The sequence below is a fragment of the Prionailurus viverrinus genome, chromosome C2 (assembly GCF_022837055.1).
Source record: "Prionailurus viverrinus isolate Anna chromosome C2, UM_Priviv_1.0, whole genome shotgun sequence".
NCBI classification, from domain to species: domain Eukaryota; kingdom Metazoa; phylum Chordata; class Mammalia; order Carnivora; family Felidae; genus Prionailurus; species Prionailurus viverrinus.
This window is the reverse complement of record NC_062569.1, coordinates 86,765,343-86,783,390: the sequence shown is the minus strand read 5'-3', so window position 1 is coordinate 86,783,390 and position 18,048 is coordinate 86,765,343. Positions and strand designations below refer to the sequence as shown.

General features: G+C 34.2%; 1 protein-coding gene across 10 annotated transcripts in view; it reads right to left on the bottom strand.

The window, feature by feature from the left end:
• Positions 1-18,048, bottom strand: part of DLG1 (discs large MAGUK scaffold protein 1) — a 285,749-nt gene that overhangs the window by 129,292 nt on the left and 138,409 nt on the right. For 7 of the 10 annotated variants that reach the window (XM_047874935.1, XM_047874936.1, XM_047874938.1 and 4 more), the window contains exon 6: positions 6,289-6,387. The exons of the other annotated variants lie outside the window; for them this stretch is intronic. In XM_047874935.1, coding sequence (XP_047730891.1) covers positions 6,289-6,387 — 99 coding nt within the window. The remainder of the gene's footprint in view (positions 1-6,288; positions 6,388-18,048) is intronic. 10 annotated transcript variants of the gene reach the window in all.

The following is an 18,048-nucleotide window of genomic DNA, read 5'->3' as shown; positions in this document are numbered from 1 at the left end:
AGAAATGAAAAATTCAATAGAGTAATTCAAAGGCAGATGCGAGCAGGCAGAAGAATTAACAAACCTGAAGATAGGACAGTGGAAATTAAGTCTGAGAACAGAAAAAAAAAAAAAAACCTAAAGAAAAATGACCAGATTCTAAGGGACCTAGGGCCACCAGGAAGAGGACCAACACACACCTCATGGACGTCTGTCTCAGAAGAGGAGAGATCAAGGAACAGAAAAAATATCTGAAGAAATAATGGCCAAAACATTCGCAAATATGATAAAAACAACACCATCACCACATGAGTACAAACATCCAAGAAGCTCCACAAACTCATGGTAGGATGATTCACATCGAGACATATTATAATCAAATTGTTGAAAGACAGGGTTGCCTGGGTGGTTCATTTGGTTAAGCACCCAACTCTTGGTTTCAGCTCATGATCTCTCAGCTTTGTGGATTCGAGCCCTGTGTTGGGCTCTGTGCTGGCATGGTAGAACCTGCTTGGGATTCTCTCTCTTCCTCTCTCTCTGCCCTTCCCCCAACTTGTGCCATCTCTGTCTCTCTCAAAATAAACTTAAAAAAAAATTGTTGAAAGACAAAAAGAATTTTGAGAGCAGCAAGAAAAAAGTGACTTATTACATACAAGGGATCTTCAATAAGATTATCAACAAATTTCTCACCAGAAACTCGAGGTGAGAAGGCAGTGGGCTGATATATATATTTAAAGTACTAAAAGAAACCCCTTGTCAACCAAGAACACTATCTCTGGTAAAACTGTCCTTCAAATGTGAGGGAGGAATTAAAATATTCCCAGATAAACAAAAGCTGAAGGAGATCATTACCAGTAGAGCTGTCCTGAAAAAAATAGAAAACCAAAAACAAATGCTAATGAGAGTCTTGCAGGTGGAAATGATAGGACACCAGAGTGTAACTCAAGGTGTTTGAAGCAATAAAGATCTCAGTAAAGATAACTATAAGGGCAATTATAAAAGCAAATATTATTGTCACAGTGCTTTTTATTTTCTACATATTCTTAGAGGAAATACTTTCAGTCTTTCACCACTGAGTACAATGTCTGCAGTGGGTTTTTCAGAAGGGAAAGATGAAAAGAGTTCTGTAGATGAATGACAGTGATGGTTGCACAAAAATGAATGTACTTACTACCAATGATATATAAACTTAAAAATGGTTTTAAGATGGTAAATTTTTACATTATGTGTATCTTACCACAACTAAAAATTTGGAAAAATATATGACCTCAAACTAATTATGAAAATGTATCAAACACAAATTGAAATATAGTCTACAAAATAACTAGCTAGTTTTCTTCTAAAATGCCACATTCATGGAAGACATACAGTGGGGGCTACTCCAGGTTAAAGGAGACTACAGTGTCATGAAGGCAATGTGTAATCTTAGACTGGCCAAAGGATCTATTTTTGTTTCTCCTATAAAGAATATTATTGGGGCAACTGGCAAAATATAATTAAGGTCTACAGATTAATCTGATTAGTTTTATGTTAATGTTCATTTTCTAATATAGCTCACTGTACTATGGTAATACTTTTGTTCTTATGAAAAAATATTTAGTGTTATAAAATGTTTGTATTTAGAGGTAAAAGGGGCATGAGAGAAACTTCCTTTGAAATGATTCATAAAAAATATTTTAATTATATAGGAAGAGAAATGATAAAGCAAATATGGTAGGTAAAAATATTAAGAATTAGGGGAGCTAGGTAAAGGTATGTGGGATTTCACATACCTTTTTCACATAAATTTTTTTTTAACATTTATTCATTTTTGAGAGACAGAGACAGAGCATGAGCGGGGAAGGGGCAGAGAGAGGGAGACAGAATCTGAAGCAGGCTCCAGGCTCTGAGCTGTCAGCACAGAATCCGACACAGGGCTTGAACTCACAAACTGCGAGATCATGACCTGAGCCAAAGTCGGATGTTCAACCGACTGAGCCAACCAGGTGCCCTGGAAAAAAAAATGTTTTTTAATGTTTATTTCTGACAGAGAGGAACAGAGTATGAGCAGGGGAGGGGCAGAGAGAGGGAGACACAGAATCTGAAGCAGGCTCCAGGCTCTGAGCTGTCAGCACAAAGCCTGACGTGAGGATGAACTCACGAACCATGAGACAGATGATGACCTCAGCCAAACTTTACTGACTTAACTAACTGAGCCACCTAGGTGCCGCTCATTGCACTATGAATGCAATTTTCTTAAGTCTGAAGTGATATGAAAATAATATAAAACAAATTTAACAAAAAGCCCAAAATATAAGCAGAATAAGGGCACTGTAGTCAGTTATTAGTGTGTAGTTAAAAAGGCTCATCAAGGTAACTTGAAGCATGCTTTCCTATTTAGGATTACCAATAAAATGAAAATGTATTAGGTCATACTTTAGATTATACTAAAGATCAAATTAGCTAAGACTCAATACTCAAATGTTTTGTGAAAGCTGTATGGTCCAAAAGTGATAAAAAATGGTCTGCACTGGATATATCTGTAATGTAACTACTCTCATGTCATGTTAGAGTTGTAAACTTGTCCCTTGCACAGACAGTAGGCTCCTAGAGAACAAGGCCAATGTTATATTTATATCTTAGTAGCTACAGGACTGGAACAATAAACAAAAAAATTGAATGAACATCAATCCCTCCAAAACACATATTTGAGTGTGTACAAAAAATTTTACACACACAAATTAGCCATAAAGCATTTTCAACTATACCTTAGTTACACGACAGATCCCCACAACAGGTTGAAATAGAGGTCTAAAGCATCTGGTTTTATTTTATTTATTTATTTATTTTTAACGTTTATTTATTTTTGAGACATAGAGAGACAAAGCATGAACAGGGGAGGGGCAGAGAGAGAGGGAGACACAGAATCTGAAACGGGCTCCAGGCTCTGAGCTGTCAGCACAGAGCCCGACGCGGGGCTCGAACTCAAGGACCGTGAGATCATGACCTGAGCTGAAGTTGGAAGCTTAACCGACTGAACCACCCAGGCGCCCCATAAAGCATCTGGTTTCAAATCAGAGTATTTCCTCTGGGGTAGAAAAAGACATTTAATAGGTCAGTATCTATGTGGAGTACTGGAGCTACAAGAAACTGAGTAGTTTCCCCACTATCACACAGCCAGAAAGGGGTGACGCCAGGAAGTGGTAGTCAAGTCTCACTATGAAGTCCATGCTCTTCATGCATCTTCAGCAGCAATTCATTATGCCTTTCTCCATACCACTATGTGGAGGGCTTTCATAAAATGTAAATGACGTGATCAATATAAAAATAATCTGAAAAGCATAAAAATTCTACAAATAATTAGACTATATCTATCTATCTATCTATCTATCTATCGGTAGATAGATATAGAGATACCTAGATAGATAGATAGATAGATAGATAGATAGATACAGAGTCTGTAATAAGGCTATCTATATATATCTATGTATAGCTATCTAATTTGCTTAATCCTCAAATTCATTAAAAAATTTTTTTTTTAATTTTTTTTTGAGAGACAGAGAGAGTGAGCAGGGGAGGGGTAGAGAGAGAGGGAGAGGGAGAGAGAATCCCAAGCAGGCTCCACACTGTCAGCCTTAAGACCAATGCAGGGCTTGAACTCATGAACCATGAGATCATGACCTGAGCTGAAATCAAGAGTCAGGTGCTTATTAACCAACTGAGCCACCCAGGCACCCCTCCTCAAACTCATTTTAAATTACTCAGGGAGGCATTATTCCCCATTTTAACAGATGAAGGGAGTATAAAATGTAGAGGTTAAGTAACTTGTTTGAATTGCACAAGTAGGACTAGACTCCAAATCTTGCGTCTTGTTCTATTTCTATGACATCCTGATGCATCTAAAATGTAAAGTAGTAGATCTTTAGAAGAAAACCTATTTCCATTTAAAATGGTAAAATAAGGGGGGTGCCTAGGTGGGTCAACCAGTTAATAAGCATCTGACTTCAGCTCAGGTCATGATCTCATGGTTCTTGAGTTTGTGAATTTGAGCTTCTGCATTGAGCTCTCTGCTGTTAGCACAGAGCCTGCTTTGGATCCTCTGATGGCCCCTCTCTCTGTCCCTCCTCTGCTCACTTTCTCTCTCAAAAATAAATAAACATTAAAAAATGTTAAAATTAGGTTATCTATTAAGTAAGGCTTTCAAATTTATTTGAGGACATTTTAACCAGTTATACTAATTTTAAAATGTACATGTTATACTTGATTAATCAGGAAAAGGCTTACTGATTGTGGAAAGTGAGGCACACCCTATAGGCTTCTCACACTATACAACATAAATTATTAATCTACCCCACATGCACTTTCGTAGTGTATTTAAAACCTAAAATGAGGCTAAGAAGAACAAATAAGGCTTTCTCTTGTGCACGTACCCTCATTTGTTTTTCTAACTTGTTCCCTGGTTTACTGTCTCAAAGAAATATGAAATAACACTAATAATATGAATAGCCAAGATCATGTGCTAGTTGCACATACATTATTATTCTTCCAATCACTGTAAAACATCTCAAGTTAGTATTACAATCATCTTCAGTGTTACAGATGAGTAAACGGTGTGGTTAAGCAAACTGCTCAGAGTTACACAGCTGGTAAAGTGGTAGGACTGGAATTCTAAACTAGATCAATCTGACTGTAAGACCTCTCCTTTATAACCACAAGGCTATGCAACATCTCCACAATTTCCAAATGTAGTGTGATGCTGTCAGGGACACTTGGAGTAAATAAATCAGAGGTCTCTGAGCAGGAAAGGACAAGTTCCTCATGGAATGTAAGAACAAAAACTACTATAAAATTTCAAAGGATTCGAGGAAACTCAACATCAAAAGATGAAGTGACAAGAGTAAAATAAACTTTCAAATCCCCTACTTAAAAAAATATATTATACTACTAAATCTTAGATGCTTGAAGAGATGTTACACTATTACAATAACACATAGGCTGCTTACTTAGAATTGTATTTTACTTATAAATTCAATTCCTCTCTTCAACAGAGAGGAAAAAATCCATTTGGACTTATCTGTTAAATTCTTGGTGGCTTTACAATGATTTAATTTTTAATGATTTTCATAAAGGGTGAAAGATTATGTAGAAGAAGTAACATAATACAAACATAATACAAAGACTACAGTCTTAGTGTAGTATCTGTAATTTCCCCTAGAATCCCATTTTGTTCCTATTTATTTTCATTTTTTAGCAGGGGAAGGGCACTGAGATAAGTAATCACAATTGAGATCCCATTTTTACTTCCAACGGGGAATTTACTTCAAAACTGTTTACACAATAGGGGAACCTCAGCCGTCTGACTTCGGCTCAGGTCATGATCTCATGGTTCCTGAGTTCAAGCCCCAAATTGGGCTCACAGCTGTCAGCCTGTCAGCACAGACTGCTTCAGGTCCTGTGTCCCCCTCTCTCTGCCCTTCCCCCACCTGCACTCTCCCCCTCCAAAATCCTAAAAAATGGTGTTTACACAATAAACATACTATTTTTATCTCGATTTTATGCTACAGATCAGTAATCGTAAAAACAGCTAAAGATGCATTTATTTGTACTTTGTATGAGATTGAGATTGTTCACAACAGAATAATACTATCATTATTTTGACTTTGAATGACGTTGTTAATGTTTTAAAACTAGTAAAGCTCCTAAGCTAAAAAAGTTCAGATTCTCTGACATTTGGCTATTATTTCATTTTATTTTTTGACTGTCATATGTTACCTTTTTAAAAAGAAAATTTTATTTTAGAATAATTTTAAATTTACAGAAAAGCTGCAAAGATAGAAGAGTTCCCACATACTTTACATATATGAGTTCTTATTTTTAACTAATAAATGTGAATGTTACCTAACCAAATGATAGAAAAATATTTCCAAAGAAGATAAAAATATATCGGGAAAAAAAAGCTATATAAAATGACACATCCACTATAATATGAGGATGACGACTTTTATTATCTTTAGAAACTAAAATTCCTAAAGGAAATAAACACCGGTTTAAACAATTTACAAGTACAAAAGGCATGATAACGAATCTAAGGAAGTTTAATATTATGAAGTTCAGAATGTGTCCTATTTCGTAGTTAACCTAAAAATATGGCAAGTATCGAACCCATTTTATATTAAATCCCAAATATTTAATTCCCTAAAAACACCAACTGAACCCCAAAGTGAATTACTAAGTCTAACAAAGAAACAGTTAAAACAATTTGAAAAGAATATAAATGAAACATTAAAAGCAAATGAAATTTTTATAAAGAAAAAAGAAACTAATAAAAACCTGTGGTATGGTGGGTAGGATGACAGTATTCTCAGCAGGGACTGGCAGGACAGGGATCACAGGGACAGTGGGAGAAGAGGGAGGTACAGCTTCTGTTGGCTAAAAATCATCAATGACAAAAAATCAGGAAAAATACCAAAATAAAAGAAAAACACATAATAAAGTTTGTCATAAAGTATAGTTTTCAGAAATAACTGAGAAATAAGTAAAATATTAATATGTAACTTTAATTGAGAAAATGCTCTCCAGAAATTACTTTAGAAATCATTATACGACTACTAATAATTTTAATAACTATAATTAAAATGGGTGACTACTTTCTAGATGTTTAAATGAAAATAATAAAAGATAGTGACCTAGAATATATTCCTCTTCTAGGAGACAAAACACTCACTTTATAGACTACAAAACATTTTTCCAGCATTCAGAAGCTATCTGACTGCTTTCCTCCTTGAATTCAAGGTGTGAAATGTAATTTTATTAGCCCATCAGACAGGCAGGCAGTTGGGGCTTAGAAATTCACAAAACAGTCAAAGGACTTAAAAACTGAATCTATATCATTTTTTTATATCTATGCTATTGACCTCTACAAGAGAACTGTAATAACCTGCCTTAAAATTGCCTTTAAAGTCATTAATTCAACTACCATTCACTGAGTAACTATTATATGCCAGACATTTTCTGGAAAAAATTTAAAAAGTAAGAACTTTAGTGACATAATTTAAACGGAATTTTTCTTTACACTCAATTACTTTATCTGGATTGATTCAATTCATTTTACAAAGATGTAAATGGAACACAGAAGAGGTGTTTTGTATCAAGTCCTAATCCCTGTAAACTGAATTCATAAACATTTGCTATACCAATAACATATACAGATATGTTATTTTCTTACATATATAAGAAAAACATTAAAACCAAATTGATAACAGGACACTGTGCATTAAAAGAAACTTAAAACAAGAAGAACAAATTTGCTGAAGAACTATGCTTTTTCTAACAAAGAAATACAAAATAAAATTATAATGCTGACTTTCTCGTTTATCAAATCAATCAGTTAAAATTTATCAAAAATGTATGAATTCTCCAACAATAGTGCTGGGACAACTGGATATCCACATGCAAAAAAATTGAAATCAAAGCACTCTTGCATCATATACAAAAACTAATGAGAAATTAAGCAATGACCAAAATAGAAACACTAAAACCATACTCATAAAACCAGAAAACATAGGGGTAAAATCTTCATGACCTCGGATTTCGCAGTGGATTCTTAAGTATCATATCAAAAGCGTAAGTGACAAGAATAAATGAATTGGACTTCATCAAAATTATAACCTTTTGTGCATTAAAGGACATTATCAAGAAAGTGAAAAGAAAACTTACTAAATAGGAGAAAATGTTTCTAAGTCATACATTTGATGAGGGTTATAAAAATCCAACAACAAAAAGATAAAAACACAATTAAAAAATGGGCAAGGACTTGAACAGACATTTCTCCAAAGGAGATAAACAATTGGCCAATAAGCACATGAAAAGATACTCAACAAATTATTAATTAGAGAAATGCACATCAAAATTAGAATATATCACTTCACACTTACTAGGAGTCTGTAATAAAAAAAGGAAAACAAAAATAGAAAGAAACAAGTGTTGGTGAGGATGTGCCGAAACTGAAATCCTCAAAAACTGCTGGTAGGAATGGAAAATGGTGTAAGCTGCTGTGGAAAACAGTTTGGTGGTTCCTCAAAAAAAGCTAACCATACATAGTATTACCACATAACCCAGCAATTCTACTCCTAGGTGTATATACTCAAAAGAACTAAAAACAGGGACTTGGATACTTTTTTTTTTTGAAGTTTATTTATTTATTGAGAAAGAGAGGGAAATACCAAGCAGGCTCCATGCCCAGAGTGGAGCCTGATGATATGACCATGAGATCATGACCTGAGCCGAAATAGAGTTGGATGCTCAACTGACTGAGCCAACTAGGCGCCCCGTGGATACTTTACATCATTGTTCACGGTAGAAATAACCCAAGTATCCATCAACAGATGAATGGATAAACAAAATCTGGTATATACATATAATGAGTATTATTCAGTCATAAAGAGGAATGAAATTCTGACCCATGCTACAACATGGATGTATTTTGAAAACATTATGTTTTCAGGTGAAATTAACCAGACACAAAAGACAATATTGTAGGATTCCACTTACATGAAATGTTTAGAGTAGGTATATTTATAGAGATAGAAAGAAGTTACCAGAGAGAGAAGTTAGGAGAGAGAAGCATGGAAGTTATTGCTTAAATGGTACAGAGTCTGTGAGAGGTGATAAAAAGGTTTTGGAGATAGATAATGGTGATGGATGCGACAACGTGAATGCAATTAATGCCAAAGAATTATACAGTTAAAAAGGTTAAAATGAAAAATTTTGTTATATATCTTTTACCACAATAAAAAACCTCAAAATAAATTAAAAATTTTTTAATGTTTATTTATTTTTGAGAGAGAGAGACAAAGAGTGCGAGTGGGGAAGGACAGAGAGAGAGGGAGACACAGAATCCAAAGTAGGCTCCAAGCTCTGAGCCATCCATATAGAGCCTGACATGGGCTCGAATCCATGAACCATGAGATCATGACCTGAGCGGAAGTCAGATGCTTAACCGACTGAGCGACCCAGGCACCCCTCAAAATAAAATTTTTAATGCATGGAAACAGGTCCCTTCCCATTGCTGTTAGAAATATAAATTCATACAAACTTTAAGGAAAGCAATTTAGCAGCAATTATCTATAGCCTTAAAAACGTCTAAACGCTTAGACTTAATTCTGGCAATCTATCCTAAATGAATAATTTAAAAAACAAATGTTCTAATAGTCTTATTACATTCTACTGACCATTGTTTATACTTGGGGAAATATGGAATACCCTAAATATCCAAAGGTGCTGGAATGGAATGGTTACATTTACAAATAATGATAATTATGTAAGATTAAATATTATACAACAATTAAAAATCATCTGTAAGAACAGTCTGTATGTCAGTAAAGCCCCTGTAGGTCTGGCTTGGGACTCCAGTCACCAATTATATATTGTTTCCATACAAAAAAATCTTCAAATTCCATAAGTTTAAAATGAATAACTTAAATGCTAATCAATTTTCAGTGGAATACTTATATGACTTTTTAAAAATGTTTGAAAACCCAGAGGTTCTGACTCCAAATTTATAACGAAGTATAAGAAAAAGATAGTTTTAAAAGAGCTGTCACTTGATCACCTAGGTATAAACACAGAAAATGAAACGAATCCCATCTCTGCTTACACAATACTTATAATTAATTGCAGATTGTTTGCTGACATAATTGGGAAGTATGAAAATTAGATTTCTAGAAGATAATAATGATAGAATATCATCATGACTTTGGTTGGTGTAGGCAGAGACTTCTGTAACAGGAAGGTACAGATTGTTGAAACCAAGCAGGTGAAGACAGCATCTGAATGCAGGGAGTAGAGGGGTGGCAGCAGTCTAGCACAGGGTGCTTGGAGCTTGAGCAGGATATGGGCAGAGTGGTGCCAGGAGCCTGATGTTTTTCTGGAAACCAAATGTGACAAAGACATTATCTATGTGGCAGTAGCAGTAGTCTGGTATGAAGTGTAGGAGCCTCACTGGAGTAAAAAGGGGGTTTGTTGGAGCTTGAGCAGAGTAAGGAGGTTGTCAATGGGAGATTGCTTACATACAGGAGATTTTGATCCAATAAATAAGATAATGGGAGCAAGATTCCTCATGTCAGAGAAGGGAGTTAAAATATGGAAAGGGAAAAAATTAGCATGATACCTATGGTTTTAGAATAGAACTGGAAGTTAGAATAGAACTGGAGGTTAGCATGAATGCATGGTTTTCAATATATATAGATGAACACAGGAATACAGACATAAATGTGTGTGTTTATATGTACATATATTCCCTTGTTCTGTCCACAGAGAATATCTAGGGGCAGTAACACTCCAATAGCCTGAACACACCTATCACTCAGATTATGGTTTCTAAATATATATTCTGAAATAAAAAAACAAAACAAAACAAAACAATATAGGAGTCTTTGGAGAAATGGCTGAGTCCAGTGCTAAAACTTAGCCAAGTATAATATGAATCTAAAACATCTTGTTGTGCCAGAAAATATAGAACTGCTCAAGGAATAATGAAGGCATGACAAAAGACACAGAAGTTAGCTTGAAGGGTTTTCATCAGTCAGACCAGGAACAATTTGAGAATCAAAATAAAGATAACAATAGCATACAATCCACTATATAAAAACAGGATTCCAAGAGTCCATACTGATTTAATAATTACAAGAACACATGAACAGAAGAGAAAGCATTTCCTTAGAGTAGAATGCCAACTAAAAAATGTATAAGGAATTATGGAATTACAAAATCATTTGGCAACCATCACAGTAATAATATATTAATTACTATGTATTACATAGTAATAATACATACATCAATAGATGCAAAAATTCCACTGCTGCTGAAGGAACCTTCTATTTCATTCCAGCAGATGAAAATTTAAAAAGGACACATGGATGCACACAAGTTACCTCTTAAAAGCTTTTATTAATTACAGTAAAGAAATCTAGTAGGTACTACCTTTTTTTTTTTTTAAGTTTATTTCTTTATTTTGAGAGAGGCAGACACAGCACAAGTGGGCGAGAGGCAGAGACAGAGAATTCCAAGCAATCCTGATGCGGGGCTTGAATCCACAAAGCCTTGAAATCATGACCTGAGCCGAAACCAAGAGTTGGACCCTTAACCGACTGAGCCACCCAGGTGCTTCTCTAATAGATACTATCTTAATCAGAGTTAACATCACCAGGGATGGCACAAATCAAAATCATGCTGATAGGCTATAATAAGAGCATATCACTTCTGAGAAATTCCAATCGAAGATGCATAACCTGAATCGAATCACTGAACATCTGATACACTACAAAATAACTGGCTTTAGTCATCCAAAGTATCAAAGAAAAAAAGTCTAAAGTTTATCATTATTTTTTTGTAATTTCAGTTTTATTTTTTTAGCAGCTTTGTTGAGGTATAATGATATACAAAAAACTGTACATATTTAATGTATACAACTTGTAGAGTGTGAACATATGCATTATCTGTGAAACCATCACCACAATTAAGGTAGCAGACATATCTATCACCTCTCAAAGTTTCCTTATGCCTCTTTAATAGGGTCAGATATTAGTTGATTAATGATCTATTTTAGTATTAAAATAAGGCAAAGCTAAATGCTTACGTCAACTTTCAAGGTCAAGCATGAAAATTTCCTCCACTGGGCAGTAGCTCTCTAAAACCCTTTATGATAAACTATAAATCCTTTAATATTACATTCAAACTGGCTCTAAGTGTCTTTAAAAAAATCTATCTCCTTTAAATAAGGATCTAAATACCATTTTTTAAAAAATCTTAAAACAACTTATACTATCTGAATCCACCCTCCCCCCCTCTTCTGTATAGGGCAAGTACTTTGAAAAGAACATATGCCTCTGCCAGTTTCTTAAGAGAAGCAAACCCTTCTGAGAAAAGCCTTCAAAAACAAATGACATATCAATATATAAAATTTCCTAGCCTTAGCTCATAACAACTTCAGGTAACAAAGAATTACAGAACAACAAAATAATTCATTTAGTTCATCTGAAACAAAAATACAGCCCTAAACAAATAATAGATAATCAAATGAAGGTTGAGTAATGAGGAAGAGCACAGATGTTATATCCAGTAACACTGAAATGAAGAGGTAAGAGGATATTTTAAGGGCACAAATGAGAACAGGGTAGAATTCTGGGGAGTTGTAGAAGATTCTAAATTGGAAATGTCATGCTTAAGATTCTCAAATAAATAATGAGATAGCAAAATACACTAACCATTATATTTGGGTTATTAGAGAAAAGGAGGAATTCAACATAAGCATTTTAAACTTGAAAGCTCTTATATACATGTTTCATTAGACAATGGTGACTATTATATACCATCATCCTTTTCCTGCTCCATTTGTATCACTCAATAAGATCAGCTCCAAAGAGTTTTGTTTTGTTTGTTTTTTTTTAATCATGACCATGTGACTAACAACAGTCTCAGTTGTTTCTATCCATAGCAACACCATAGAATCATTAGTCTCTGAGGCTGCCTTCAGAGACTTGTTTCCATGACAACAGAGGCTATAATATTAACAGTATCTCAAAGAACACTGCAGAAAATTATAAATTCCTGTAAAATAATTGGATTGCACATATTTTAAAAGTGCTTTTTCTATGCCAGTATCAAACTGACAGCTTATGGAAAAGTGTTTCACAATCATTTTTAGAGAAATTTCTTCATAGTTTTACATTTTAATGTAAGATCTTAAAATGATGAAAACAGCTTTTGAAATGTAACTGATCTTCATAAAAGTAGTCTGAAGCCTAATTTAGGTATAGCCATGTGCATAAAGTGTACTGCACATCAACAGTTATGACCATGCACTACCCTCTTTCACTGCCATTCATTCAGTAACAAGTGTCCCTGCCTCTTCCTTAAGAAGGTAAATCCTGCTGAGAAAGTCTTCAAAAACAAATGACATATCAATACACAATTTCCTAGCCACAGCTGATAACCAATAGAGCTGTAATAACCAATTCAGTATACACTCAGGAATCAATTCAGGAATGAATGAGTGAGCCTACCTTTACTAAACTGCATTATGCTTAAAATAGTTAAAACAGTTCTTATATGTGCATATGAATCCTGACTGATACAAGAAGAGACAGAAAGGATAATTAGGAGAATGCTGTGATAATCCACCTGAGAGGTCATCAGTGGCTTAAACCAAATGGTAGTGATAGTGAAAATGGGGATGAGTAGTCAAATCAAGATAGATTTTGAATGTACAACTGGTATTATCTGGTAACTAATGGGAAGTAAGGAGTGAGGAAGGACTATTAAGAATAACACCCACAATGGCCACTAAAAATGATCTTTTCCATTATAGTTAGACCCAAGTGTAAAAGACTTGCAAGGCTCTCTGAATACATTTTCAAATGTTTTCTCACTAAATTATTTATTAAAATGACTTTCATAACATAAGATGAAACTCTGAAGAAAGTTAACTGAAGCCACACTACAAGATAATTTACAATTGTTTATATCTTACACTAACATGTTACATGAATGAGGTAAACCGAGCTTAGAATACTCACAAAGATTTACACCACACTTAGGGAAAATGAAATATATGAATTAGCAAATCTTTTGTTATCGATATCTTACACAACAAGGAAAAGTAATTACTCTTGTGCCAGTTGTGTTAGTAAGTACCTTATATTTTGTTTTTATATGGCATAGATAATATTCTTAATCCAAATTCCTTTGTTTAGAGATCCACTATGCCACAATGAGATATGTTTCTCTGATGTAATGTCAAAGAAGCTATCTTAGAAGGGGGGGGGGGGGGGCAGAAAACAAAACAAAACACAAAAAAACTGGCAAGTTTTTTTTGCATGTTAATGTAAAGATAAAATACAGTACAGTAGATTTATCAAAACTCTGCTTGGGAATCACTGTACTCAACAGGAGTCCAGTATCTTCAGAATAAAGATGTTTTTCATTATTTAAATCTGATTCTTTTTGATTCAAATGACTTTTTTGCCACAGTTACTGTGGACACCTTCAATATAAATTGGTGCAGTGGAAAAAAAATGTTACTTGAACAAGCTGTATGGGACATCCATGTCATAATTATCTCAGAAGCAAATGTCAATAAACTAGATACATTTTAAAACAAATCACTAAGGTGTTAAATTACAAAGTTTTGATTTTAAAATAGCAAAGGGGAGATAGGAAAATAGACCTAATGATTAATAATCCTATTACAGAAACATGGGTAAAAATCTGTTACTTTACAGACAGATTACCTGATTCACGAATCTATTTCTGCTTACAAGATTCAGGATACTGAGTTAAAGTTTATCATCCTTTTATTATGAGAAAATGGCATTCTATCAGCATTCAGCTGGTCACTCTGTACTGGTAGAAGGATGAGTTAACAACCACTAAAAATTTAAAGTAAACAGAGACTTTAAAGTTGGATTTAAAGATATGATTACTTAATTTAATACATAGGTATGAAACTACCCACTGCAATATACTTTTCTTAACCCGATTTTTTATCAGAATATGGTTAGAGAAACCTGCACAACCATGGACTTTCATGATTGAAACAAAAAATGGGCTCTCAATCCTTAATAATAATCATGCATTTACCCTATTCTATTCATTCTTCTATAAATCCCTAACAATTCCAGCCCCTGCTGCCTTTCTTCCATTCTCCTACCACTTAGTGTTTCAGCCATACTGACCTCCCTCCTGTTCCCCAAATATCCTAAACATGTTCTGGTGTCAAGACTTTCATTTACTATTCCACTGCCTACAATGCTCTTGCCCCAGATATTCACATGGCTCAATTCTATTACTTCTTTCATGACTTAATTCAAATATCAAATATATATGGCAGATACTGCTAAAAGACTTTTTGTGTGCTTGGGTAGCCACTACAATCAGAAGGTGTTCAACAAGATGTTCTATCATTGATGAACTTAGAAGTTTCAAGATATAAAAAAGTCAAAATATTGCCAATTTAATGTTGTCCTTTATCTAGCAATAGCTAATTGCCTAATAATGTCCTATTTGAAAATAAACATGTCTTGCTCAAGTACATTTGTTCAGTAGATTTGCATCTCTCTCTCTCTTTTTCTAATATTTTATTTTTAAGTAATCTCTACACCCAATGTAGGGTTGGAACTCACAACTATAACATCAAGAGTTACATGCTCTTCTGACTGAGCTCTTCTGACTCCTGGCTAGGAGTCCTTCATCTCTTTCTTTCTTTTTAAAACTGTTTTAGGAAGTATTTCTCATTGACAGCTCACATTTAAAACCTGTGGTGCTCATCTTCCAAACTTCTAGGTTCTACTAATATCATCTTGCCCCTAGGCCCCTACCACATGTGGTAGCTGCTTCCTGTGGTTACTATCTCTGTTTTACTTTGGTGTTTTCATTTTTCCTTTTCAGTTCTCCAATTCTTTTTTAACTACCCCCCTATATTACATCTGTTAAAATACTTGCTATAGCTCCTGTTTTCCTGGATGAACCCTTGTCAAGGTTACTAATACTCTGGCTAAAACATACATAATTCTTTATCACTCTATATTAGGTTGTTTCTCCTATCTCTAGATTCCTCACTTAAAAAACCAGAATATTTTGTGGAACTAATGATAATGGTGGTGATAAAGATGGCAATGATGATGAGATCAGGTATTATAAGGGTTTTGCTTATACTGTCTCATTTCATTCTCACTAACTCTTGATGCAGGAAACATTTTCATCCCTATTTTCTACAGGTGGAGGAAACAGACTCTGAGAATTCAGGTGTATTTGTTCAAGGTGCCATGGGTAGTAAATGGCAGAACAGAGATTTAAAACTCAGGCTACCATCTTCTAGAGACAGTTTGCTCAACCAGCATACTACACTATGTCTTTAAAATACTTCAGAAGGAGTTATGTTACTATCATATTTTACTGCAAAGACAATAATATAATATCATAGAAAAGAAACAAAATACTTCATCAATCCTTAGCTCAAGGACTGGCAAACATTTTCTAAAAAGGGCCAGGTAATACATATTTTAGACCTTATGGACCATGCAATTTCTGTTACAACTACTCAACTGTGCTGTAGTAGCTTGAAAGTAGCCATTAGCAATACACAAGTAGGCATAGCTGTGTTCCAATGAAACTTTATTTACAATAACAGGTGGCAGGCTGGATTTGTGCTGACTCCCATTTTCGTGATTTAAAAACAGAAAAAAAGGCTGATTAGATTGATGGAAAAAAAACAGAAAAAGACTTCAAGATACCTAGGCTAGTTTTTACTAACTACAGTTGTTTTAATTCTGCTGCAATGCTTACTCTATGATAAATAAGCAACTCCTCCCCTAAAAATATGGAAGTAGAAAATTAAAAAAAATAATACATATGGAAATTTCAAATTTCATCTATAGTTCTTTAAAATATATTTTTTTAAAAGGCCTATATAATAAAGCAGTGTTCTTAGCATTGAAAGAATTATCAAAAAAAAAAATCTTTACCGTATACAGCCTTTCAGTTTAGGAAGAGTGATTAAAATGACATTTTTGGTCTGCTTCCCACTCCCACACTCCTCCAAAATCTTGCTATGGTATTTAGTATAGCTGAAGCAATTAACTCCTAAGATTGGTATGCATTTTGGATTTTTTTCCTTCTCGCTTTCCAAATACTTTCAAATGGATTTCTTATTCAAATTTATAATGCTTTGAGGCATTAGATGGTTCCACCAAGATTAGTCAGAGTTAAATAAAGAAAAACCAGGCTGGGATCTGTTTTGATCCAAATCTCAGAGAGTATCTCTTAATATTCCTTCAGGACCAATAAAAAATCTGTAAGACAACCAATTTGTCTCATTCTGTCGTTAACAATAACTGCTTCCCATTCCAGAGCTGGCTCAGTCAATAGCCACTGTTTAGATTTCACAAATACTAAAAATATTGTTCAGAAATGGGACTAAATTGGGGTTTATTGAAGGATAAAGAACTAATAGACAGGGCTCCTTTTAAGACATAAGGGAAAAAAATCTTCTAAATACATATATCTAGAGGAAGAAGAAATTGTGTTTAGGCTTTCCTAAAATTCCACTGCTTCCAGATGTCGTTGCCAGTTGGTTTATACTTGCACAAAAAAGGTCCAGTCTTTTTTGATTGACTTGCATATGCCTGTAAAATTATTACATCAGTTGGCTTATTTAAAGTTTGTTAAATAAGGTGATAATTGTAGGCTACTGTTCCCACATGGTCTGAACAACTATTTTTACCTTTATAAAAATTCTAAATTTTGATATAAAATGGAGGACTGAAATGTTATCTAAATAATAGGGCCAGGAAGTACAAAGAATAACATGGAAAAAAATCTTTAAAGAAAATAACAGTAAGAATTTAAATTCTTCATATGTATAAGAATATATATGTCTCAAATTTTTCACAGACAGCTTTGAATTGCTTTTGAAATACACATGATGTTTACAAAATCTTGTAGACTTAAAAAAATTTAATTTAAAAAAAATTAATTTAATTTAAAAAAATTAAAAAAAATTGAAAAAAATTTAAGTCATAGTTCTACACATAAAAATGGCTTGAGAAATTTACAGTGGTCAAACCATATTTAGAAGGTCCAAATTTCCTTGTAGCCAGCATCAGATTAAGTGAAAATAAACAAGTATATAACATTTGTTTATTCATTCAACATTTATCAAGTGCATTCATTGTGCTAGACTTTGGCGATACAAGAAAACATACATCTTGTATTACCAGCTCTTGTGAAGCTTCTGGTTCAGCAGCTAATATTTAATTTTATTTTTTGAGAGAGAGAGAGAGAGCACAAGGAGCGGAGGGGCAGAAGGAGAGAGAGAGAGGGAGAGAATCTTAAGCATGCTCCATGGTCATTGTGTGGGGCTCGATCTTACAACCATGAGATTATGACCTGAGCTAAAATCAAGAGTCGGACACAACTGATCGAGCTACCCAGGCGCCCCTAGATGAGTCAGATATTTTAGGGCACAAAAATCAGATAAACACAAGATTCTACCGTACTATCAGAAAGGAAAAAAGTTTACAATGTAAGGAGAGA